Here is a 27,656-nt window from a genome sequence, read left to right as displayed (position 1 = left end):
GGCTCAACATTGGGAGGGAAAATAATTAGCATAGAGACCAGATCTCTTGGGGTGTTGCACTGTAATGCAAATAAATCTGAGCCTTTGTTTTTAACTGTTGCTGTTTGATTCTTCCACTGTTACTGAAAAAATTGAATAGCTCGCAATTCCAAGTAATAAAGCGATGTAATGAGGATTCGCAAAAAGAAAAGGAGTACTTGTGGCACCTTAGAGACTAACCAATTTATTTGAGCATGAGCTTTCGTGAGCTACAGCTCACTTCATCGGGTGCATACCGTGGAAACTGCAGCAGACTTTATATACACACATGTATATGTGTATATAAAGTCTGCTGCAGTTTCCACGGTATGCACCCGATGAAGTGAGCTGTAGCTCACGAAAGCTCATGCTCAAATAAATTGGTTAGTCTCTAAGGTGCCACAAGTACTCACTCCTTTTCTTTTTGCGAATACAGACTAACATGGCTGTTATTTTGAAACCTGTAATGAGGATTGTGTTGCAAGTCTGATTTGTTAGTTCTATCCTCTAATATTGAAAAGTGAAGGGGGAGATTTTCAAAGGTACCCAATTCCTCCTGATTTTTGATGTGAGTTAGGCTTCCAACTCCTAAGGTATTTTGTTTAACAGTTTAACAAAACGTTCAACATGACATGCACACACTTAAAGACTGAAAGGGGCTGCTGTGATTTGCATTCTGATTCCGGTAAGATGACATGTCAGTGATACCAAGTGTTCTGTGATTTGTCCAGACTTGTGATAATATTATGGCCATTTAAAAATAGTTTTCAGTAAATTCATTCTCCAGTTGCTGCTGCTCATTGGAATTTTGCTTTAGAGTTTGACTCTTACCAGCTCAACATTATTTAGGCTAGGAACTTTATACATGTGCTGAGCTTCTGGATGAGGTCAAATGCAGGGCAGCGAGTCATTTTATGCTGTCTAGCCCTGTCAAATTGTCTTACATGACTATAATACTGCCTTGGTTGCATAAGTAAGAAAGCTGAAAAGATATAAATGTCAAGATAGCCAAGTTCCCACGGAAGACTGGTTTAGAACTGGAGCTTATATTAAAGCTCATGTTACTCACTGGCCTAGTTAAACCAGACAAGCCTTTATACCTGCCAAATGTATAAATAAAGTCTGCCGCTGCATTGTGCTGATGTAGTCCCTTGATAACGGCAATGTCTTGTCAGGTGTTTACTTCTCAAAAGGGGTTGGTGTGGGAGGGGGGCACCATTGCTCTGTAGTGGTGAATGTTTAAACAGCATGTTTATAAAGCCATGTGAAATTTGCTTTGCAACCTGAAAGAATGATTTATTTACGGTATTAAACAGTACAGAACTCACATCTCATCAGTGTAACCATCACCTTTTATGCTTCTCAAATGAATAAATTTCACTTCAGCGGTAGCTGACATTTGTATTGTTTTCTTGCAAAAGTCTATTCTGATTCGCACTGCTTGATAGACCCAAATTAATGTATTTTTATTCTTCTGATCATTCCCCGTAATCTTTTATTTAAGCTGCATCTTTATTGAAGTAAATGTACTTGGCAGGGTTTAGTAAATTTAACATTCACGTTTATATTTTAGGAAGAGACCCAGACACTCCAGAAAAGGAGTTGAAATCAAAGTGGGGAAAACTGCTGGGACCTGATTATGAAGTCATGGTATGTTATCCTTCAATAAAGTACACTCATTTATGTTTCTTTAAATTACAGCGAGGTGAGCTTAACTTTACAAGCTGTTCAGGGGTTGGAACAGATCAGTAGAGTAGCATTTTTTGTTTTCCCTGAACATTCAAGGATGAAATATAGGGATGTTATAATTAACACATTTTTGTTCTGTTTATGTCTGTACTATTGCGTAAGTGTGAGTAATGTTTTTATTCTTTTTAAATCAACCTCATTTTTAAATTTGTAACGTATCAGCCACTTAAAATATTTGGCATTTTTATGATTGTTTTAATGATCTGTTTGTTTTATTGTATGCTTAGAAAAGGCTCAGGATATGAGTCGTATGTTTCACAATGAATCTTACATTTTTATGAGAAGAATGATTGTCAGCTGTATTTGGGAGAAAAGGAAGTAGTTCAAGTTAGGGGTAACTTTGAGGTGCTAACTGCCCATTAGATTTTCCTTCACCTCTTATTAGAGAATTTTCAAGGAAGAGATTGATTACATTTCTAAATATGAATCATCACAGGGGGAATGACCAGGTTTTTTTGCATTCATTACTGCTTTTTAAGACTGTGCCAGCTGAGTGCGTTTTTAAATAAAACATTCAAGCCAGCATCCTTTTCTGATGTCTTTAAAAAAAACCAAAAACTGTTTATCTTTGCAAAACATGTCCACTTGATTCAGAGATTCTCTTATTTTTACTGTTTGGCAGAACTATCACTCCAAATGTCTTGTTGGAAGATTTAAAGTAGCATTAAGAGGTGTCTTGAGGAGCTCCCTTCTCTGCAATCCATTAGTGCTCCTTTAAGAACTTTGAAGTCCATATAAGGCTGTGTTTTGATTCAATAAATCTAGTTACTCACGCCAACTGCTAGATATCCCCATCCTTGCACTGCCAGAGCCTGACGTTACTTTCTTTAGCACCATCCCATTTTCCAATATATGTATGGGATGTAAAGCTGGTTCATGAAGCTCAGGGGTCCACATTTTCCTTCCATTGTAGCAAATGTGGTTGTGACAGTAAAAATGTCTAAATTTGGCCCATCTGAATAATAGAAGGTCATGGTCGACCAGCACCTTTTTCAAAGTCTTTGTTTTTTTCCTTTGCATATGCCTCTCCTCCATTTTGGAACACCTCACGTTACCATGACGCACAGTTGGGTTTGAGCCTGGTAATGCAAACCCTTACACAGTCCTCACTGCCACACACAGCTCCATTTAAATCAGTAGGACTACTAGGAGTTTGAAGGATTGAGCTCTTTCTGATCACTTTAACAGCCACCAAGTCCTTCTGAGGTGAGGGGCTGATTACTGAGTGTGGGATTTAGATCCAGTCTCTGATTTTGATATCTTGTGGTGATAACTCTAAGGCGCCAAAATGGACCAAGATGTGCAATAAAAATTAAAAAGCATAATTTTCTTGTCTTTATTTTACTGTTGGCTGTTCTTATAATCAGTCCTCTGCTATAATTCAGCACTCCAATAAAGTTTGTGTACTAGTAGTATTTATTTGTCATGGTGTTCAATTTTTAGGTGGTTCGTGTAGACGTGCCAATTACAGATGATGCTGAGCTCCAGAAATACTCAAAGGTATGGAATCTTATTTCATTTTCTCTTTCTTTTGAGATGGGCATGAACGAAAACCTTAGAGATGAATACTTCTGAAATACGGGGGAGTTCCAGCATTGGCTCTAGCTCATCTCTCCTGCTTTGAGCAGGGGTTGGACTAGATGACCTCCTGAGGTCCTTTCCAACCCTGATATTCTATGATTCTATGAAATACTGCCACTTGCTGCCAATGCTGCTCATGTATACTGGGTCTGAATTCCTTCACACACCTTTTCTGAAAGAATTAAAACCCAAAACCAAAAAACCCCACATAGGAAAATAGGCCATGCAGAGTGTCCTAAATCTCCTCAGACTCTGTCAGGCAAGTGGGGAGCATGACTTTCAAGAATCTAGAGCCCCTTACTTCTAAATCTGGGGGCTGCTGGCTTCAGTGCTTTAGCTGATGCCAGTTATTGGGATAGGAGTTGGAGAGAGGCAAGAGTGGCACCTTGTATAATACCTGGAAACCAGTGCAGACTATGGAGCAGAGTGTCGCACTGACTACGAGAAACTTTTTGTTAGGTAAAGTCCTAATGCTGTAAGGGATTTGCAAGTGTGGACTCTTACTACTGTATGGAATCACATTAACTGCAATATCAGAGCCTAAATGGGCATCTGTCCAGAAGTAGCTGGGGTACCAGCAAGACCACCAAGTTGTAAACTTGAGTGATAGAAGGCAGGCAAAGTTCCTGAATGAAGGGAACAGATATTATCTCTGCTATCTTTTGTTTCTTCACAGCCTGCTAGCTTGTCTGGACTGAGCCTCAGCTAGCCTGCTAAGAAAGTTTTCCTAATGGTCGCAGATATTTGCTATGTGGAGTTTTACTAGAGAGTAATACGGTATTAAGGTTGTCCCTAGGGAAATGGCCAGCTCAAAATCAATGAAATTCCTTGTGGAAATATGGATACAAGTGATAGCAACTATTTGCCAAAGATACTTCAGAGAGATGTTCCCTGCCCCAAAGACAGATACAAATGTCATCAATAAATGAGATGATGACTGATTGTGTGTTTAGGTTTTATTGGCTTCCTCTAAAATAGTGACTGTGATCCTGTGACAGATTTTATTAAACTTTATTAAGTTTATGTACTATTGTGGGCTGGAATTGTATGTCATCTCTCTAGGGGGAGAGATGTGACTGACATAAAACCTGGAAGTTCAGAAGACTGTACTGAAAATATGTAAGACAAGTATGGACTTTTGGGACAATAAGTGTTAAGTGGATTTCCTGGGGAATACCTCAGGAGAGGTTAATGCAAATTCTCCAACTCTGGTTATGCAAAAACCTAGAGTTGTGAAGCTATGCCCTGAGAAAAGGGTCTTGTCTGCTGATTACCTGTTACAGAATGCCAAGACCAAAGGGCCAAGCTGTATAAAGAAATAGCAGATCTGCCCAGCCTGGATTTTGGTTCTGGATGCAAGACAGATATGAACTAGTACCCAGGGGGAAACCCAGTGGTTGGTTTTGAAGGACTAAAACCTATCCGAGCTCTAGGCTGGAGTTGGGTGTGACCTCCTATAAATTTTTTTTAGCATGTGTGTAAGAACTTCTATTGTTTTTAATGTTTTCTCTGTAATGCTTTTACCTTATGAATAAATGTGGTCGCTTAGAAGTTGTATGGTAACTTACTACTTTGGGCAGTAAACTGTCTGTAGCCCTTGGCGAGGAAGCAAAGCACAGACACTAGCCTTTTTAGGCAATTTGGCTTGCTGGGCATATCACAGTGGAAGGCAAGGAGTTATGTAGCCTTAAAATCCCTGATCAGGAGGGCGTGGGACATGGGTCTCTGCCTAAGAGAGGTGATGACGGGGAGCTGTAAGCCTAGAGAGCGTGTCCTTGATTAACCATGGAGGGGGAATACAGGTGCCTTTACCTTGAAGCTTTCAGTAGTAGGCTCTTCCTCTTTGGACATGCCTTTAGTGAAGAGTAACCCCTTTTAGACAGAGGATAGATGTCAGGTGCTATTTTTAGGGGGCGGTCCTATACATCCACCTCTCCTCTGTTTTGGTTTTGGTTTTTTTTCCACTTTATCACTGTGGTGATATTATTGAGAAGAAGATAGTGATGCACGTTTTTCCAGAAGACAGACTGTGCAAGGGAAAAACAGCAATCTAATTGAATAGAAAAATTAGCAAAATTTGTGTGATGCAACACTAGTTATGTCAGAGTTAGGATTTAAACATGCTAATGTGCAGCTAGTTTAATCTGAATTGGTCAGTTACTGAAAGTTTTAAATGCATTTGTTACATATAGAAATACATGTTTGTAAACATAACCACTGCTTATTTTTTTGGCAGCTATTGCCTCTCCACACTTTGAGATTAGGAGTTGAACTTGATACATTTGATGGACATCACTACATATCTTCAATTGCTCCAGATGGTCCAATTGCTACGCTTGGCCTACTGCAACTGGAGGATGAACTTCTAGAGGTAAAGTCCACAGAACTAGAAATGAAGGGTTGTTCTTTCTGCTCAGCCTCTTTAAAAATATACTTTTATGACATTTTAGGCTGGCTAATGCGTGTGCACAGTAGTACCTTTTAAACAATCAATGGGTAGGAAGAGCATGGGGTTAGGAGTCAAAAAAGCTGGATTCTGTACTATTCTGGCTGTGCCACAGGCTTCCTGTAAGATTAGGGACAAGTCAGTAAATTGCTTTGTGCCTTAGTCTTGCCATTGGTAAATGGGGAAATAATACTGCTCTATCTTGCCAAGGGTCTTGTCAGGTTTATGTAATTATTTGTGAAGTGCTCAGATACTAAGGAGATGAGCGCAATGATGATGTTTGTATTAGGCATACTTTTTATCTATTGTACTTGAATTAAGAGTCTTTGGCCTTGTCTACTCTAAAGGGAAAAGTTGATCTAAGCTATGCAATTTGAGTTACGTGAATAGTGTAACTCAAATCGATGTAGCTTAGATCTACTTACCACAGGGTTCACAGTATGCAGCGTTGACGGGAGATGCTCTCCCGTTGACTCCCCTTACTTCTCGATCCGGTGGAGTACAGGAGTTGATGGGAGAGTGATCAGCGGTCGATTTAGTGGGTCTTCACTAGGGGTGAGAGTAATATACTTCTTAAATTGAGCCTTACTGGACATTTTTAATCTGAACCTGCTCCTAGAGGCAGCAAAGGACAAAGTCCCACTGACTTCAATGAGAAAAGGATCAGGGCCTTTGCTAGATTAGTTCATCTCAGGTCCAGGGCTCAAGTGGCCTGGGTTTTGGTCATTATCAACCCTTTAGCACCAAAAAGTCTACTTGTATCACTGAGATCTAATGCATGTCCTTTTATTATTTCTTAACAGAGGAAATCTGGATTTCCACATGACAGGGTTAATGGAATGTTGAAAGTGTTGTTTAAATATCTTGGCCATTGAACAAAAATGTGAATACTAAGAGCAAAAAAAACAACACTCTGGAAAAATTTTATTGTATAAATAATAAAGAAAAATTGTTTCAATTTATACAAGTCCACAAGTATATCCAGCACTAGTGAATTTTATAATATTTAACCACTCCCCTCCTCCCCCCCACCCCTTCTGTAGCTTAAAAAACAACTGAAACAAAACCATGCTCTAGGGTTAAAACTATATATACCAAGTTTCAGCCTAGAGCATGTTTTTACAGCCAAGCTATAAATCCTCTTAAATAGGGGCTGGTAATGGAAATTATGGCAGCCCTTAACTAAAGCGAACAGCATTACACAGGTGCTGATATAACAACTGGAGGTAGTTTGAATTAATAATTAATGAGGGAGATACATTTTTAAATGTATAGCAAGTTTAAACATTTATAAAGGTCTATTTGATGCATGATGATAGGAATCATAGTACTTAAAAAAAAATTCTATTTTAACGGATTTTTCTTATGTTGTTTTCATGGTGTCCGTTGCCTCCTTGTCACTCTCCCAATCCTAAAACCTCCATTATTGTCATTTGGTGGAATGGCTAGTATGGAGTGATCAGTGGATGGGGCATCTGGCACCCTTCCTGCTTAGAGATTGATCTCCAGCAGCTATAAGAGAGCAGAGAGGGAGTCCCCAAGTCTACTGGTGGGCATAGAGTAGCCCTTGTCCATCAATCACAGAACGCTGAAAGATGATAACTTCCCACCACACTAGGACTCCAAATGCATTTTAAAAAAACAACAACTTTGTACCAATATTTCTGTTTAAATAATTAAGTAATGGTTTAGCCTAATAGCTCAGCAGTCACTGCAATGCTGGATTACAGTTCCTGGAGCTCGCTGAAAACATCTGCCATTTTAGAGGGCAGGAAAAGAAGAATTCCAGTTCACAACAAATGTCAAGGTTTCGACTTGCAGTTTCGTTCTGAGGTGGAACTAAAACGAGGCCTTTCTCATGTGTTTTTGCCAAACAGCACCATAGAGTTAGGCGATGCCTATGCTTACGGCAGCATGTAAAGTACAGGCATTACACATGTAGCTCCATACAGCTGGGGAAGGCAATGGGGAAAGGCTCTAGCAGCAGGACACTACACGGCTAAAAATGCCAGTGCAGATGCGGGAGGCACTGCTTAGGCATGTAAAGAGCCACATAGGGTATATACCCTGGAGGTTCAGGCACGTAGAGCACACTATTCACCTAAGCAGTGCCTCCTGTCTACATTGTTACTTACTACACTGCCTACTGCTACACTGCGTTGGTTGGCCGTGAAGCGAATGTACTCTGTACGCTGCTGTAATGTAGTCATATCTCCCGGGTCTGTGTGTGTGTCTCTCTCTCTCTCCTGTTGAAATTGTTCTGCTTCATATAAATAATCGTTAGGCTGAGATAAAGACATTGATTCCATTGCCTCATAGTTAGGACATTCACCTGGGATAGGGGAGCCTCAGGTTCAAGTCCCTGCTCTGAATCAGTCAGAGTAGGGGCTTGAACCTGGGTCTTCCGTGTCCCAGCTGAGTCACAGGGCCATTGACTATTCTGAGGCATGTCTGTCTGTCTCTCTCTTGAGCTGAGAAACCTTTGTGATTCAAGTTTTGTTGAAACAGAGATGCTTCTGTGGCAAGCTTCTGTTTCGTAAATCAGCATTTCCGAACAAAAAATATTTTATGAGAAAATTTCTGACAAGCTCTGCTGACTGTATAACTCTAGATCAGTGGTTCTCAAACTGGGTCGGGGACCCCAAAGTGGGTTACGACTTTGTTTTAATGGGGTTACCAGGGCTGACGTTAGACTTGTCAAGGCCAAAGCCGAAGTCTGAGCCCCACCCCCTGGGGCCAAAGCTGAAGCCCGAGGGCTTCAGCCCTGGGTGGCAGGGCTCAGGTTACAGGCACTCCACCTGGATCTGAAGCTCTTGAGCTTCGGCTTTGCCTCTCTCCACCACCACCCCGGTTTGAAAAACGCTGCTCTAGATTACCTCCTCAATTGTGTTACAAAGTTGAGAGTAAAATGGTGGGTTCTTAAACCGCATAATCCATATTTAAACTACATAAGCTCAATTCTTCCTCCTTTGCTTTGTGTTTATCTGAGGAAAAGTGATGACCCTGGAAGATAGGTATATGATATGGTATGGGGCATGTAATCTTAACCAAACCAACCTGAATCACATCCACAGGGATGGAGATATAGGAAATGACATTGGGCAGATCTTCAGTAGATGTATGCATTACTTGGTAGCTGTACAATCAGAGTTTTTTTGTCAGGCTATTGACACTTGGTGAAATTCTGCATTCTTTGTGTATGTAATATTTTTACAATACGACCAAGTGTAAAACCTAGATACCTTCTTTATGTGTGAACACGACCAACTGTTCAGTTGAGAGAGGGTGGAAACTCTTCATATTTATGTTTCTTTAAAAAGAGGGGGAAAAAGAGTATTAGTGCAGTAAGCCACTTTGAAGGGAATATTATTTTACATAACCACCATCTGTGATTGTAAAAATCATTAGCGATTGCCTTGCGGTCTTCCATTATCACTGAGCAGCTAAAGTTATGGGATGATAAGGCTTAACTTGTCAGGACTTTCTGCTGAATTGCTTATTGTAATTGCTTTTTCTTTTTATTGTGTAAAGCATTTGTGTATATTCTCTCAAGGATCTAGCTCATTTCATTCATTTGACTATAGTTTTAAAGCCTGCAACAGTTGTTGAAGTTTGGACTTGGTGCATTTGATTTAGAACTGCTCAAAATCTTCCAAATTTTGAATTTTTGGTGACATATTTCCTCAAACTCAATTTTTTGATGCCAGCACACCAGTTGCCTCCCCAGAGTGTTTTGGGATTTCCAACCACCTCTACTTTGTCTTCAGCATGAATGTGAATTTGAGGATTATTTGGTGATTTATGTGAAGATTGAAGCTCCTAGAGGGCATGTGCCTATGTCACCAAAACTATCATCATCTTTGATCCTAACTGGTATCCTTGTTGGCAGACTTGGCAGAGAAACCATGGATTGACTGGGACATGGAGAATGAATAACACTCTCAACCTAGCCCATGTAGAATGTAATTCAGGCACATGGGTGGGACAGTAGGCAGGAGTTTGCATTGCCTTTGCCAGTGGGATGCCTGTTGATGAAAAGAGCACTTCAGTCATGTGGGCTGTCAAGCCAGCAGTTTATACAGGCACTGAAAAGTGCTTAATAAATAAAACGTTCTGACATTAGGACTAATTTCTAAAAGCACTTTAAACTAGAGTCAAGTACTGCTGAAATCAGTTTTCCTGTCTGTGCATTGTGGGAGGCTGGGAATAACTTACCTGGAAGGAACCCAGAAAGAATGACTGCCATGGTGAAGGGATTAAGACCAAAATGCCTGCTGTAGGAGGTGTTGGGCCTAGAAACCCAGAGGGCAGGAAATGAATGAAGGGAAGCTGATTAAAACAGAAGACGTGGATCACCACTATGTAATAACAATAAAATCACCAGAATCCAGAGATGGAATAACAGTCTTAGAGTAATTTATGTATATTTTAGGGGGTACATTAACTAAACCACTCAAGCTTTCACTGGAATCCCTCAGTGAAATTAGACCTTTATATACAGTTGGGGAGGACAATTATTGCATATAGTGTAATGATTTAAAGTAAATGAGAGAGTGTTTTTATTGTAGAACCAGATCAATATCCTTTTAAATATCTGAACGGTGGTGCGTGTTTTCTCTTTTCTGCCTAGGTAAATGGAGTTCAGCTTTATGGAAAATCCCGCCGTGAGGCAGTTTCTTTTCTGAAAGAAGTGCCGCCTCCGTTCACTCTGGTTTGTTGTCGGCGCCTGTTTGATGATGGCAGCGAATCCTTTGTGGATGAGCTCAGCACCATCGAGGTTTCGTCTCCAGAGCCAAAGGTAGTGATAAGAGATTGTGTAGCTCAGTTGGAAAGAAGTTCACTAACTTTCTAAAGGACAGTTGGCTTTCTTCTTGTTTGCTTCAACCAATTTCAGCTCTTTAAAAACATCTGAAATCTATTTGCATGGGTATGTACACCAGCTCTTTGTACTCAACTGTCTTGTAAAATGGTCTTTACATCTCATCACTGTTTCACATGGAAATGCCAAGCAGGTTAAAAGATGTGAGAAACCAGCTCAGTAAGAGGGATTTACTTTGTACTTACATAGGGTCATCACTTCTAATCTTTAACAAAAGCTCATTGTATTATTTCCTGAGGGTTATCCGTGTGCTTGGTGCTGTTGGAAGCATGAAAGGTAACACCTGCTTCCTGGCTGGTGTTTCCAATCCCAGTAAGATAAACAACACAGCTCTGATATCATACTACAACCAGATGATAGGATTCAGCACTGATTGTTTGATTTGTCAGAAGCTGTTGATTTGTTCAAATCACTTTGCTGTGTCGGATGTCATTTGTGGTTTCTCAAATACCTCTCAGAATCCTTTTCTTTCTTCTTCCTTCCATTAATCCCATCAAATGGTGTCCGCTCTGTGAGTTCTCTCCCTCCAAGGTGTTCTGTTCAGTGCCATATGCTTAGGGCCCTACCAAATTCACGGTTGTGAAAAACGCGTCATGTGAAATCTGGTCTCCCCCGTGAAATCTGGTCTTTTGTGTACTTTTATCTTATACTATACAGATTTCACGGGGGAGACCAACATTTCTCTAACTGGGGGCCCCAACCCAAAAGGGAGTTGACGGAGGGTCACAAGGCTATTGTAGGGAGGTCACAGCATTGCCACCTTTACTTCTGCGCTGCCTTCAGAGCTGGCCAGTTGGAGAGTGGCAGATGCCACAGGCAGCAGCAGTGCAGAAGAAAAGGTGGCAATACCATAGCATGCCACCTTCACTTCTGCACCGCTGCTGGCAGCGGCGATGCCTTCAGAGCTGGGGTCCCAGCTGCAGAACTTTCTGCAGCCAGGGGAGGTTCCTGCAGGTGGATCTGAACCAACCTTTGGAAGGGCCTCTGCAGGGGAAGAGGAAGTCCTGTCCCTCACCAGCCCGGCCAGGACCAGCAGCTGGAGCATGGCTTATGGTAGGAGCCCTCAGCCACGGTGCCCCGAGCCCCTGTCCCTCCCTGGCTCCGGGTCCAGCACTCAGGGATTAAAGAGGTCTTTGGGCTGGCTATGTGGGTGTGTGACCATGGAAACCTGCCCCCAACCATGGCCCCCTGGGTGGTCGCCCACCCATAAGGCTAGCCCAAAAGTGTTCTCCATCCAGTGGACCCCACTGTTCCAACACTGTGAAATTTAAGTATCTGTAACAGTGACATTTTATTATTTTTAAAATCCCATGACTGTGAAATTGACCAAAACTGACTGTGAATTTGGTAGGGCCCTACATATGCTCTATCACACCACATGCTAACATGTCTTCCTTTATGCTATCCTACCACTTCTTGGGCTGGCCTCTCTCTTTTTCATTCAGTCTTGGTATATTGGAGTCTCTTACAGTTTTCAGGACTGTGGTTTACATGCTTATGCCATTTGAGCCTCTTCTTTATTCACTTCTTCTTTTTTTTTTTTTTTTTTTTTTTTTGCATTTAGGGGTGTTCCTCTGAGCATTTCTCGAGCATACATATTCCTCACCTGGTCTCTCTTGCTTACGCCACTCATCTATCTCCAAATTTGTAATTCTGTGCAACATCATTTGATCATGTTTCTTCTTTGTTACCCAACGCTCAGCACTGTACTTGAAAACCTAGATGGACCACAGTTTTACAGGCTTCCGCTTTTATGCTTACTTATATCTTCCTTTCACACCCTACACTACTTATCTCTCTCCTTTTGCGCCAAGCATTTATTGTCCTCACTCTCTAATTTAATCCTCTATTTTCTCAGGTTCTGGACCCCACAGATACTTGAAACTTTGCATTTTCAGTATTGACTGTGTGTCTAGTTTGAAGGATAATTCTACAGTGTTCATATAATTGAAATTACATACCATATTCTCGTTCCTCCGCTTATTTTGAGCCCCTGTCTCTCCAATACATCTCTCCATTTATCAAGATCCTCTTGTAGAATATTTTTCTCCTCACTGTATAGAATGATATAATCTGCAAACAACATGCACCAAGGTGCCTCCTTCTGTATGTCCTTGTGGGGATATCCAGGACAAGGTTAAATAAGAAAGGGCTCAATGCTGATCCCTGACACACTCCTACCTTTACCAATAGTTTGTCAGTTTAACCACTAGAAGTTCTGAGTATTGACCTTGCATCTACATAATGGTTTGAACAAGCCACACATACAGTTCTGATACCATTGTCTTCCTTATACACCACAGTATGACTTCCTAGGGCTCTCAACATCTTATTAAAGTATGAACACGATATCGGGTAGGAAAGTTTGGAGCATTGTGGCATTTGTGCTTTTACTTACATAAACACAATGTGCCAAAATAGCTTTTGGTCGTGGATGTCCCAAACTCATTAACTCAATGAGAGCAGGACTTGGCTTTAATTAGTGTAGTAGTGACAGAATAGCCCAAGTCTTTGGGTGGGTTGAAATGAAATGATAGTCTGGAATTTAAATAGAACACCGTGAATCTGCATGTGAAAGTTACATTTCATTAAACAATAACACATCTAACTAATTTAGTGACATTTTCTCTTTAAGGCTAAAGCACAAAGTGTTCAACAGAGACCCAGGAACACTTGAAGTTGTTGTCATTTATTCTTGACTAGAAGGTGTCTGGATTTTGAGGGATGCTTTGACTTTTTCATGTTCCTTGGCTTTGACAGTATTTTAGGTAATGTGTTTTCATTGAAAGATATTTCATGTTTGCAACTTTAATGTGGTTTACTCAGGTAGGTTGCTAAAAACTTCATTGTACTATAAATACAAGGTATGTAAATCACTGAGCTAGCATGCTATGTACATCACGTACATCATTCTTCAGCTTAATAGGTGAGCAGGAGCTTTGAATTATACTAAATCTAAGCCTTGTTCCCATTAGCTGATTACTTCCATCTTACAAATCAAGATTTTATGCAAAGCTGGGAAAACAGGAGGCATAGCAGTTATTTTCATGGTAGAAGCCTTAAAAATCCCAAATTAAGTGTTGAATCTTGTAACATTTTTCCATTATAAAATGTATTTACTCCTGGTTGCCCCTTCTCCCTGATCTAGATTCCGCTTGGTAGGATGGCCTTCCTAGGAGGATAGTTTGGCCAGCGCTATGGATATTTTGTTCGATAGTGGAGGCACAAAGAGGAGCCATGTGCCATTTATGAATGGTCCCTTCTACTGCTGTAGAACTCCTTCTTCCTTACTACTTTACTTTGCCTTTTACTGAACGTTTTTTATCCATATGACACCAGTTAAGTGCATTTGCCAACAGTTGATATGGATTGAATGACCCAAAGACACTCTTGCTCCTTAAATCCACCTCCACAGTAGTTCTACTTTCTTCTGATCCAGGGAGCAAGAAGCTATGTCTGGGATTATAGCTTCTTTATCCCTTTGTGATACCTGCATGCTTATACAATGAGCTGAAATTAAATGATTTGCTATGTTAATAATGGAAGGTTCTCAAGTTTCCTAATGACAATTTCCATTCAGACTTCGAAGAGATCATGCTACTTGGCTGTGGACTTCCTTTTTTTCTTATACATTTACTATATTGTTTCCCTCTAAAGCAAATGATGCAATAGCAGTAAAATTTGTAATCCGTATTTTATCTTGGACAACAAGGGATGATTTTTTTTTCAAAGCTTTTTGAAATATACTTGTGAAGTCAGTTATTTTTCAGAGGGATTTGTGTTTCTCTCTCTCTCTCTCTCTCTCTCTCTTCCAGAGTTCAAATGTTAAAGCAAAAATGAAAAAAAAAAAAAGTTTTTCAAAGTCATGTACTCAGTTCCAATTTGGGATTGATTAAGGTTCTAATACTTAATTTTCAGGACCTTCTGTCTTTTCATGGGCTTTCTGTTATGTGGTGGTTAAATCCTTGTGTTGAGAAATTTTTTTTCCTTTTATGCATCTAATGGGATGGCCGAAGTCCATTGAAGTGTAAAAGGTTAGTGCCATTGGTGTAATTATAAATAATCCTTAATGTTACATCTCAGTATTTGTGTGCAGTGTTTGGCACTGATGGACATGTTTAGCTTTGCTGTTGGGAGTTGTCATAATGGGACTTCCTGTGGTAAATGCATAAGTGTTTGCAAGATCAGGACTTTAGTCTGGATGGAATTAGAGAAAAAGGATATATAATATTTCAGATGAGGTCCATCTTGGATGAACCATTAATGTACAGGAATATTGAATGAATAAACATCCATCCAGAACTAAAAATAGGGATAGTATTTGCAGCCGATATTTTATGTTTCAGATGAAACCAGAAGTAGACCTTCTTCATCCTGAAGAGGAAGGAGATGGTGAACTAGCATTATGGTCTCCTGATGTGAAAGTTATTGAACTGGAAAAAGACTATAAAGGCTTAGGATTCAGCATTTTAGATTATCAGGTATGCTTTTCCTTGTACTGTATATATCAATAAATACTGAAAATACCTCTGATCTTCTCTTTCCCCTTGTACTGTGCCTCAACATTTCCTGTAAATATTATGATGATTTGGTAATGTATTTATAAAATACTACAGTGACACGGCACTTGGACTTTGAAATTTGGGAGAAATTATTTGTTACTTTGAGGCCAAATTTTTCTCTGTTACATTGGACCAACTATGTAAAGTATACTGTAGAACATTGTTTTAAGCCAGACTAATTACTGGATATAATAAAGTGCAGTTAATCATACTCTAAAGGCTATGGGTACTCTGAATCACTGGGAATTACTTCATAAATAATTGAGTAGTGAGAAAGCATTTAGTATCACAACATTTTTTTGCTATTTGTTAAATGTTTTGTCAAGTTCCCCCCGCCCTCTTTCAGTTAAAAGTACATTTGTGATGAGTCTGTTAGTACAGTGCTTTGCACAGGGGCTCCTAGGTGTCACAGTAATACAAATAAATAACCATTGGTTCTTTAGGGCGGAATCCAAAGGCCGTTAAATTCAATGGGAAGACTCCTGTTGTGATCAGTAGACTTTGGATCAGACCCTTACAGCACAACTATTCATTTTCCAACTTAAGGGCCATTGATACCAAGTGTCACCACAATTGACTTCCATGGTGAGGTTATAAAGCCAGAGGTGACAAATGGGGCAGCATGTGAAACCCAGTTTAACTCCTCTGCTACTAAAGCAATAAATTGCTTTAATTTAATGTGTTGTATAAGAATAGGGTATAGACATTAAATAATGTTGTCTCTTGACTGCTTTAAATTTTTAGACCAACATACTTGGGGCACAGAATTTTTTCATTATTTTTCTTAATTAAGAGGAGCTGAATCTCAGACCCCAATAATAGCTTAAAGCAAATTAGTCTTAAAACCAATATTTTTTATGTTTTTAAAAAAAAAAAAAAAAAGTTGTAGAACAGATTACATAGACATGATCCTAAAGCTCCTTAGTAATTAAGAGCCAAAGTCTCTGCTGGTGTAGTTGGGTAAAATTCCATTGAATCTGTGCCCATTTACATTAGTAAAGAATTTGGCCCTAAATAAAGATATAGAAAATGTCAGAATTTTGAGGTTAGGATGACGTTTCTAATGTTACCCGTCAATGTGATATTTTAAAACTTCTAAGCACCATACTCATAAGAATTAAAATTGCTGGATTGCTTCTCATAATAACATAGACATCTGAGCACTGCCTAAACATTGTGGTTGAAGGAAAAAAATGTAGTCTATCATTGCACATAAATGTCAAGTGATATAAAAATCAATTATATTTTATACAATAAGACATGAATCAGGAACAGATGAAGATAAAAATACTTGGAGTATTATGCATAACCTTTAATTCCCTATTTTGCCAGTGTGATTTAAGATTAGTGAAAGTAGATCCTGTTAGTCATTTTTGCTGATACATGTGGTGTTACAGTGCCAGCTTTTCGGTAGTCCCTGGGACTCTACAAAGCAGCAATACGCTGATTTGCTTTTAAGTTATCATATAATCAGAATTAATGAAGGCTTTAATAACAAGCTTTTTATTTACTTATTCACAAATGTAAATACATTAGTAATATTTGGATCACTGCAGATTTAAATACTTTCAGATCAATATTAAATAAACAGTAATGCACTTAATCTCAGTTCTATAATTACAAGATATTGGGCTATTCTGTTCTGTTCTGTAAAGCTGTGTTGCTCTTCCCAGTACATGAGGAGTTCGCTCTGAGAGAGCGAGAGTGCTTCATTTAAAAAACAATTGATAGTCCTCAGTCATGCATGGAAAGAAGTGGGCTGAGTTTGCCGACTGGAAAACTATCCAGACCCCCTTGCATTGGGTGATTTTGAAAAGCACAAATGACAGGTGCACAACTCACACTGAAAATCAGTGGAAACTGGGTGCCTAAAATCCCATTTCTGCTTTTAAACTTCCCCCTCGTAAGTTAATACTGCTTTAAAAATGTAAGTGTCCAGCTCCATGTAGTTTGCTTCTAAAGCTTTATTGGAAAAAAATTCAAGCTTTACAATGGCAACTATAAGGCTTACAGTGTGTTTTCACTGTTCATACCTAAAGTGCATAAATAGTGTCCATTTAGGTGACCGGTAACTTAATTTTAAAGTTTGGTATTTGTGAGATAATTGAGTTATAACATCTTTTACTGTAAGTGATTTAGATGATAAATCCAAATGAGTGAAACTCATTTTTTGCAAGGCAAAGGAAAGGTGATTTTGTTGAAGAACAAAGACCATATCTGTGACTTTCAGTGTTTCAGGTATTAAACTGGTAAGCTTCTAATGTATAGGCATATTGGACCAGAAGTCTGTGATAGTGGCCGTTACCAGGCGCTTTAGGAAAGGTGCAAGAAAACCCCAGCGTAAGCATTTATGGAACTACCTGCCCTTTGGGATGGGCAGTTGGGGGTATGTGTGTCTGTGTGTGTGTTCTTCTGACTCTCATCCTTGAATGGCTGGTGTATACTCTGAAGCAAGAGAGGTTTCAGAGTAGCAGCCGTGTTAGTCTGTATTCACAAAAAGAAAAGGAGTACTAGTGGCACCTTAGAGACTAACCAATTGATTTGAGCATAAGCTTTCTTGAGCTACAGCTCACTTCATCGGATGCAACATCCGATGAAGTGAGCTGTAGCTCATGAAAGCTTATGTTCAAATAAATTGATTAATCTCTAAGGTGCCACTAGTACTCCTTTTCTTGAAGCAAGAGAGTTTATTCCTCAATTTTTGTTATCCTATCTGTTATGTTCCTCGCATACACATAGAGAAGTTTGTTTAAAAACCTAAAATACTTTCACTGAAAGGTTGCAACATAACACTATTTCTTAGAATTCAGAATGATAACACACAAGAACCCAAAAACAGAGATGAAAGCAGGCTCACCATATCTTACTCTAGGTGGTCTCTCTGCAGACTGACTTCGGAAAGACCCTGATTGCATGCTCCCCTACAGAGCCTCCTAACCTGCAAGCAGGACCAGGGAAACCTTTAGGATTTAAAGTGGCAGCTTGTAATTTTTACAGTTTTCAGTACAGCATGTTATCGGATATAACTGTGAGGATATGCCTACACAGCAAAGAAAAACACATGGCTGGCCTGTGCTGACAGGGCTTGGGTTATGGGGCTGTTTCATTGCTGTGTAGACTTCTGGACTTGGGCTGGAGCCCGGGCTCTATGACCCTGCGGGGTGGGAGTCTACAGTGCAGTGAAACAACCCCCTGTAGCGAGCCCGGAGTCAGCTGGCACAGGCCAGCTGCAGGTTTTTCTTTGCGGTGTAAACAGACTGTGAGTGTTCTCATTATCCGCATAAATGTTTAATCCGACATTGAATCCTATTAAACTATTGTCCTGAAAGATCTGTTGTGTCCCAGTGTAAGTTTTTTCTGATACTTCATAGTACAAGCCCATTCGTGCTTCTGAAAAGCAATACTAATAAAAACTCTTAGCAGTGGAGAATAGGAATTGAGAACTGAGAGAGTGAAATTATTACTCTGGCATATTAATTTTTAATGGACTATCCTTCTCATGATGTTACATCTAGAAAATAAATAAGCATATCCCAAGTGATCTAAAAGATATTCCGAGAAATGTATAAATGTAACATCAGCTAATTTATACTTGATGTACATAACTTTAATTACAAATTAAATATACTGATGAAGAGTGACCAATAATATTTCTACCTTTTTCCCTACATTTTTTTTTTGTTTTCCTTTTTTTGTGTTTAGTAACTTAAGTACTTAAAATCAGAGGTTTTTTTTTATTATTACAGGCTCCTCCTGGAAGGATCTATTGCTGAAACATATGGTATCACTACATGAAGAGTGGGGCATAGCCTTTGTGCTAGCATGGAACATTTGTCTGTAAATTTTAAGCTTGGGATTTTCAGCTTTGCATGGTCACTTAAATTTAATAGATCTATTTGCATTCACCAGATCTACTAAATTGCAAAGAGAAGTTTTAAAACTACTAAGCTTAACCTTGCAGGCAAGATGCCGTGTTGAAGAAACAGGTGATCCCATGATGGACCCCCTAAAATTGTGTGATATGTTTCACTAGATTCCTCCCTGAGGGGGTCTGTTTATTTTAAATAACAGCCTCCTGCTCAAGACTTGGTTGTTTAAAATGAATAATAATGCTGATGATGCAAAAATACAAAGTGCTGAGATCAGTCATATCTCTTCATTTAAGCCTGGTCATTCTTAGGGACAATTTGGATGGGATACCTCTGAAGGAAAACCCCAGGTACAGTGGTAGGTGATGATGGAGATTCTACAAGCAGCATGCCGCCTTCTGAGTTGACTGTGAACCTATATCTCAGTGGAGTCTTGAGGGGCATGGTGTTACTGAAGATTCCATCTTAAAACACAAGTCCTGTCCACTTTCTGGTTAAGGAAGGCATGGTCTAAAGTTTTTGTATCCTGGTCAGTTTCTAGGTTGAGTAATATTCTTTATCTCCCTTAATTTTCCCCGTAATTTCACTTGGAGAAGTTACTCTGCTCCATCTCCTAACTAACTTTTATGTAGCATTGCTGACATGTTCAGTGGTAACTACATTGTGGTGGTGGGTGAGTGATCCAGATGTTTAATCTGTAAAGTGCTTTGGGCTTGTTTAGGATGTAAGATGCTATACATGAGTACATTAACATTGTTCTCTGCCAATAGGATGTGAAAGTTTTGCTTATTAGCAACTTTGACCATCACAAAGAAGGGGTGGAGGTTTGGCTTAACCAGAGGACTAAACCACCCACCCAACCAGAGGAAATATAAATGTTTGATGAATTGCCAACATTGCTAGTAGTAGTGATGATTTTTTTTTTTCCTTTTTAAAGAAAAGGCAAGAGAAAATGATGTTTCAATTGGAAAAAGGGGAAACACTGTTATATAAAAATGAGTATGATCATGTGGGGGTATATAGGGAGGAAGGAAATTCAGCACCCAAGATGTAGACATTTAAAGACTGATGAAACCAGATACTAGGAAGGATGGTCCATTCAGCCTGAAAAAATAGCTTTTAGCACAAATCCAGCAGAGCAAAGAGATTCCATACCCAGTTAGTGATGTGTTACAGAAGTATAGGAAGAACCAGACTGTTGTCCTGCAAATTTCACGCGATAGTATTAACCAGAAGCTGACTCTTGAATGATCTGATGAGCCTTTATCAAATTAAACAAGATGCTAAACAGACTTTACATGGAGCTTAATTGCCTGTATTTGGAATTCACAGTACTTCAAAATATCTGATATGTGACTACAGCTAGAATGGGGGTGGGGTGGTACAGTAGCGCTGGGGGTGTAGGAATATTGGCAGAAAGCTGGGCTTGCATTTACACAGCATCTTTAATCCACAAGGATTCCAAGGTACTCTTTGTATTGCTTCAGTCACATCTGAAACTCAGGGACTACTGGGGCCAAATGCAGGTGCCGTTGCACAATGCATAGCAGAATACAAACAAAAAAATTGCATAATCATTTCCAAAAGAGGCCTCAAGAGTTTTAAAAGGAGATACCCTAATCCATTCATTTACTGCTTGGAGTGTTCACCAGTTTGATTTGGGCTGGAGCATTGTATAACATCCCTCTTGCTAAACACTTTGCCCTCTTACAATTTTTTGGGTTTAGGCCACCTTGAACTGAACATGATTTGGACAGAGAGGCATATTCACATCCCCATGAAGCACACTTTCACCTGTTCAAGTGATGGAAACCAGTGGCTTATTGGCAAGCATGGTCATACAGCTATATTAAAAAGCAGTTGTACCATGGCTATCAGCTTGGTACTGGAAAATCTGATGAAGGCTGCTTTTCTTCCATCTCTACAACCCATCCATATTTATTAACATCAAAGTACTGTAAGCCTTAATGCCAACTGTGCTGAAGATCTTGTCTGACAGAGAATTTGCATCTTTCCCTCTATGGGAAAGTTCTGCATCACTTAAATCATATTAAGCTGCTTCATTTGAAAAATAATACTTAATAGTGTGTTCATGAATGTAGCTATTGAGAAAATTCTCTCATAGTTCTGCTTAAATACTGCTTTTCAGTACTGAAAAGGGGATGAATGGAATGAACACATTCCTGATGGAGTTCTAGGGTACTTGTATTGAGGTTTTGAAAGTCACTCATCACAGCAGTTCTAAAGACACCAGGAGTCCAGAAGCTACTTCAACAGATCAGAGGCTTTATATATCAGCATGAGATCCAGATGGGATAGACAGAAAAAGCTCGCTGTTGTAAAGAAACTAAAAAGGAACTGAGATGCAGGAAGTCCTAAGAGGACTTGGATATGTACTGAGGTGAAGTTTAGGAAATGGTAGCTCTGATTTCTCCCAGAATGAGAAGTTAGGAGAGAATCCCATGATATGTTACAGGAGGAAGAAGAAGAAAGCAGAAGTATTTGTAAAGGGGACTGCCATATCCCATGAATTGGCTCTGATTATGTGTCTTGTTTTTTTAGCAGTTTTTGCTTTATGAACTGTCATGGCAGTTTTCCAGGTAAAATACCTGAATTGGAGAGATCTTGGGCATTAGGCTGGAACATCTGTTCATTCAGAGTCCTTGAAATAACTAAAATAATAAACAGTTGTAGTAAAAGTTAGAAACCTTTCCCTCCTCCTCTAGTAAATACAGATTGGGTCACTTTTTGAATTTCTTGTCTGCTGCAAGAAAGAGTCTTTATTTTCAAATGTATGGGAAATCATCATTATTCTGTAGAAGTCACTCTACCTTGAAGGACAGGGTGGGAATTTAAGGGGTCAATACTGTAGCTTGAACAGTAGTTAAAAAGTGAAGTGTTTTCTAAAAAATTTGTCATGAAAAGCTACCATACTGGGGAACTAATATTATAGATGGGAGACTAGAAAAAGCTGTATGGATGGTTGGTGGTTATAGAAAGGTTCTGCAGTCTGCCTGTGATCAGGTGGAAGCTCATTTATGGCTCAAAGCAGACACAGTGAACGAGCAACCTCTTAAAGTTCTGTTTCACTTCTATGTGTATCTGTGTTGGGACACGTTAGTGGTGATAGGTGAACCTGAAAAGATTCAGAAAAGTCCCTGAAAGTTTAACATCTCCAGGTTTTCTCAGCATCTTCTCCTTCTCCCAAAAAAAGATGCAACTCATGAAATCCAGTCAGGATTTACCATTCTGACCATGTCCGGTACCTCTTCTAATCCTTTCCCTGCCTTCTACATCAATATTTAAATGCTTTGTCCTCACTTTTATGTCTCTCTACAATTCTTCCTACTACCATTCTGTTCTCATCCTTTTCTCGTGACCACTTTACTCCACCAAAGCTCCCATTCTCAACAGTCCTCTTTCAGCCTGTCCTGGTGCATGTAGACCTGGGGTGGGCAAACTTTTTGGCCCGAGGGCCACATCGGGGTTGCGCAACTGTATGGAAAGCTGGGTGGGGAAGGCTGTGCCTCCCCAAACAGCCTGGCCCCCGCCTCCTATCCTCCCCCTCCCACTTTCTGCCCCCTGACTGCCCCCCTGAGAACTCCCAAATCATCCAACGCCCCCTGTCCCCTGACTGCCCCGACCCCTATCCACAGCCCTGCCCCCTGACAGCCCCCCCGGGACCCTCATCCCCTATCCAAGCGCTCTTTGCTTCTAATCCCCTGACCGCCCCCTCCTGGGACCCCTCACCCCTAACTGCCCCCAGGATCCCACCCCCTTATCCAACCCACCCTGCTTCCTGTCCCCTGACTGCCCCCCCCGACCCCTATCCACACCCCGACAGGCCCCCTCGGACTCCCACTCCCAACCCTCCCTGTTCTCCATCCCCTGACCGCCCCCCCAACCTCTGCTCCCTGACTGTCCCCCAGGACCCCCCGCTCCTTGCCCCCTTACCAGCAGCAGGAGCTCGCAGCCGCGCCACCTGGCCAGAGCCAGCCGCACTCCCCACGCTACCCAGTAGGAGTGGCCAGCCAGAGTGCTGCCCACGTGGCGGTGTGCCTGTGGGGGAGAGGGGACAGCGTGGGAGGGGCCGGAGGCGAACCTCCCCGGCCAGGAGCTCAGGGGCCGGGCAGGACGGTCCCATAGGCCGGATGTGACCCGCAGGCCATAGTTTGCCCACGTCTGATGTAGACCCTCATCTCTGAACTGTCTTGTACTGTCTTGTCCTGTCTCCAACATCCCCTTTAGATTTCACAGTCCCTCCCTATTTCAAGGGAAGGATTGTTGCTTATGTCCTATGGCAGTCCTTCCTAGAATTCCTTGTGCCTCTAACACCCATCTTTAAAATTATTTGTTACCCTGTGCTATTCTTCCCATTTATTGCTGCTCCATTGAGTAATGATGAGTGCGACAGTGGGCAGAGTTTTTTTTTTTTTGTTTGTTTGTTTTTTTTAGAAACTAGCGAAACATCTTTGCTTGCTTTACTGCATCCCATTTACTAAGGTTCAACTGCTTGTCTTCTATTTATAGGGCAAATTCCTCTGGGCAGGAAGCTTTTCTCTCTCTTTTTTTTTTCTTTTTTGGTAAAACACCGACCACTCTTTTGGGTGCTGTATAAATAGTAATGAAGAGCTCAGCAAGTTACTGCTAAGTACACGAGAGGGTCCCACAGGGAAATGCTGACTTAGTGAAGTTATTGCTTAAGAATTCTGAGGATCCCAGTTTGAGTCTGGGTCGTGCTCAAATGTAGAATGTTGATGAAGTCCATTCATGTGATTGGAAATAAGACCGCTGGCTGTTCAGCTGCACTAAGGCTGTCTACGCTAATGCTGGGCTTCTAGCTGATATGTGCAACCATTGCTTTGATTGACTCTATTTGTATTTTCCCCTTTACCTCCGTGACACCCCCTCCCCCCATTTATCGTTTTCTCCCTTGCCTGTCTAAATTGTGTGTGTTGGGGGGTGGGATTGGTACCCTCTGCTGGTTTCCAATTAGCTTGGAATCTTGTCTGGATTGTTCTTGAGTCAGCATCCAGTGTGCTCCCCGAATCCTGGGAAGCCTAAGAGTTTATGCTATTAGAAGAGGACAGCTGGCTTCAGCCCAGAATTTCAGATCTGCTGAGCCCCAGCAAAGGATACAGAATATCACTGAAGGTAGAGAGAGCTTGAGGATAGCACAGAACTTGACTAGAGTAGAGGGAGCAGGTTGCTGGGAAACGTGTTTTTGAAGGGGTGGCTGGAAGAGAGACAGAAACTAGCCTCAAGCAGAGGAGGAAAAATTGGGCAGAATGCTTATTGTACTTGGTGAGAGGGAGCTGACAAGGTTGGATTGTGAGTGGGGGGCTAAAACTCAGGATGTTTTTTTAAACTGTAAAAAGATGAGGATGAAGTTTAGGCCTGGTCTTGGTGTACCTGAATAAACCCGTCCATCCTTCGTACACATCCATATGGAATGCTTCTCTTCCGAGACTAGTTCCTCAACAAGTAATAGCTAATTGTTCATGAAGGAAAGTGTCATACCTTTTGTACCTGGCTCCCCACAAAGAAATACTTTCGACGACAACACAACAAATTGCGTTCCTTTGTTTTCTATGGAGAAAACAAAAATAAACAGTGGGTCAAGTGGGGCTTATGAACTTTGCAAGAGCTAGGCCCACTTCCCAAAGGCATTACAGAAAGTGCAGCGCGCTTCAGTCCAAACTAGCTACGGTACATCCTTACTTCTCCAGCACATGAACCTCTTCTGAGCAGTAATTAGTCTGTACCAAACTCGGTGGTGGTTTGAGTGGATGAATGGGTAAAGGCCATTAAGTTCATTCCACTTACAGTAGAAGACAGTGTTGATTTCAGACCACCAGGAGTGAAGGGCTAGTGCAGAAAACCCATTCTGCCACCTATCTTTCCTCTTTTTCTGTGTTTTGTTTTTTCTTTCTCTCTGAATTCCTGTTTCTTCACTGATATTTCTCACAACAGAAGTTTTGATTAATGCCAGCTGTGAAATTCTTTTGCTTTATTCCCTCACTGCAGATCAATAAATACCCGTGTTTTATTTCCCAAGTTTTGCCTTCCTCCATCCGAAGCGAAAAAAAAATGCAGCCTTGCAATTTGAATACTTTTTTCTGTGTCTTAGGTTTTGTTTTAGTCTCACATATTAATAAATCTGTAGTTTCCCCACTTGCTAAGGTATACGTTCTTTTTGTGTTGCATAGTCATGAGTAAGTGACTTCAATTCATCATGAGTAGGAGTTGCAGAATCAGGTCTTAAACGTTTTGTATTCCAGTCCAGTTGTCTCCAGAGTCTTGAGTTTGCTGGTGATTGACTGCAGGGTGGAGCGCGCAATGATAGAAAATAGCCAGATCTAACAAACTAGTTTAGCTCTTTCCAGGAGGCAGAATTCTGAAAGACATCTTGTAGAGTTAGGGCAGCTGTAACTGTTTTTAGAATTAACTTCCCTCCTCACACCACCGCTACAGTGAAAGGGCGTTGATCATTTGGGCCGTTAGGCTTAAACCAGCATTGCACTCGCCCCAGAGAGTACTGGGAAGTGAAAGGGACTCCCATCACAATTTCTCCTCTGCTCTCCTCTTTGCTCCAAGGGGAAAGTAGGTAGATTCCTACACCTGAACAGGGTCCATCTTACTTCTGTTCCCCCAGTTCTAACTAGTTTGATGGCCTGCATGTTGAGGAAGCTTTGCAGAAGGAATCATGGTCGTTCTTTTGCTGAACTCTGCACTGGATGTGAAGCCGTGATATAAGCATCTCTAACACCGCTACACTGGGGAGGGACCAAGGGGTGAGGAAAGGGATTTCCTCCTATCCCTGGCCATTTTAGGGATAGTCAAAATCAAGCCCTTGGTAAATTACCGGTTAGTCCTCCCCATACTATTATCTATGGTTTGCTTATTCTTTGTTTGGGGCTTAAAGAGGGTTATAATCTATCTACTGCTCAGTGTTTAGTTTGTGAGAGCATGTGTATTAGGTTATTTTCTCAGTACGTGTGATCGTGTGCGAGAGATGTGAATAAGCTGAAGATGCTTTAAGTTAGTCACATTCTGATCAGTTTCTCAATATTTTGGTCAAAGGGGCAAGCAAGGTTTTGGTTACGTATAGCAGAACAGAAGAAACAGCAAAATTGATGACTTTGGGAGATCTCTTGAATATGGAAAAACTTTCACAAAAATAATGCTGGGAAACAATTTACATATTTGGTTTTGTGCTTTTTCTAGTAGAAGTCAACATACTTTCAAATAGACAAATTCTGCATGAGATTTAGGTCTGATAATATGTTTGATTTTTCCTTTTAAATTTTGAATACCTGGGATGGTTTTTGTTTAGTAACAAAGCTGGTTTTCATATACTAACCAGAGATCAGTCTGATATATATATTTCATGTGATTGCAGGCCAAGCTGATTTGCATTAATGGACAGAATAAATTTGAGCAAATTGTCTGCTTATGTTGATTGAATCCTGTTTCCTTTTTCTGTTCAATATTTTTCTTGCCTTAGCCCAGTTATTACTAGTTAAACTTGATTAACTTTATACCTGTTGAGGTGAAAGATTGTAGTTTGAATATCAGAGAGAGGTTTTAAGTCTTATTGTATTCAAGATACAAAATGAAGGTTTAAAAAAAAATTCATATACATTAGTACTGTAAGTGATCCCAGGCAAAATGTAATGTCACAGTAACCTAATTAACATCCTGTGATCTGTAACATGTTTCTCTTGGCTCTGTCTTACAAATCCTGCACTACACAAATTGCTAGTTGCAAAATTGTTCAGATAACTTAAAATTGGTACAGAAAAACTGTTTCTTTTGGGACTGTTTACCACGCAGTAATATTCTTGATATACGTTAACAAGTAAGTTCTTTTGAGGCAGCAGACAGTTTGTTGCAATGCTGAAGGAGGTTGATCCAGCCTATTCAGATTTTAAGTGGTGTCAAAGCTAATACATTCTGAAACTAAGAGAGAATAATAGTGTATAGTAATTGTCAGTCACCTGTAGTTGTATAAAGAAAAGGAGGACTTGTGGCACCTTAGAGACTAACAAATTTATTTGAGCATAAGCTTTCGTGAGCTACAGCTCACTTCATCGGATGCAGACTAACACTGCTGCTACTCTGAAACCTGTAGTTGTATATTTTCACATACACTCTTTCTACGTGAGACTTCGTACGGTTAGCATTAAATCTATACTTAACAGGGTGTTGCATTCAAAACTTTGATGCACATCCTCTGCCTAACAAGTGTTCTGCAGAATTTGATAGCCCAGCAGAATGGGATGCATGTTATTAACCTAAAACTCCTCTGTTATTGTGGGTGCTGTCACTGGTCTTCAGTGCCCTCTATTGGTTAACACAGAAATTTCATAGGCTTTGAAAATAATAAAGGCATCAGTCAATGAGTATCATTTTTAGAGAGACCAGACAGTAAGTGTGAAAAATAGGGACGGGGTGGAGGATAATAGGCGCCTATATAAGAAAAAGCCCCAAATATTGGGACTGTCCCTATAAAACTGGGACATCTGGTCACCCTATTCAATTTGGTTTTC

At 40.4% G+C, this 27,656-nt stretch overlaps 1 protein-coding gene across 3 annotated transcripts in view; it reads left to right on the top strand.

The window, feature by feature from the left end:
* The window catches only part of PATJ (PATJ crumbs cell polarity complex component), a 216,242-nt gene that overhangs the window by 34,997 nt on the left and 153,589 nt on the right, over window positions 1–27,656 (top strand). For all 3 annotated transcript variants that reach the window (XM_077824427.1, XM_077824426.1, XM_077824425.1), the window contains 5 exons: window positions 1,592–1,668; window positions 3,211–3,267; window positions 5,585–5,719; window positions 10,425–10,592; window positions 15,020–15,154. In XM_077824427.1, the coding sequence (XP_077680553.1) occupies window positions 1,592–1,668; window positions 3,211–3,267; window positions 5,585–5,719; window positions 10,425–10,592; window positions 15,020–15,154 (572 nt within the window). The remainder of the gene's footprint in view (window positions 1–1,591; window positions 1,669–3,210; window positions 3,268–5,584; window positions 5,720–10,424; window positions 10,593–15,019; window positions 15,155–27,656) is intronic.

This window comes from Eretmochelys imbricata, chromosome 8 (genome assembly GCF_965152235.1).
Source record: "Eretmochelys imbricata isolate rEreImb1 chromosome 8, rEreImb1.hap1, whole genome shotgun sequence".
NCBI lineage: Eukaryota > Metazoa > Chordata > Testudines > Cheloniidae > Eretmochelys > Eretmochelys imbricata.
Note: the sequence above shows the minus strand (reverse complement) of the source record. Positions and strands in the feature narration are given on the sequence as shown.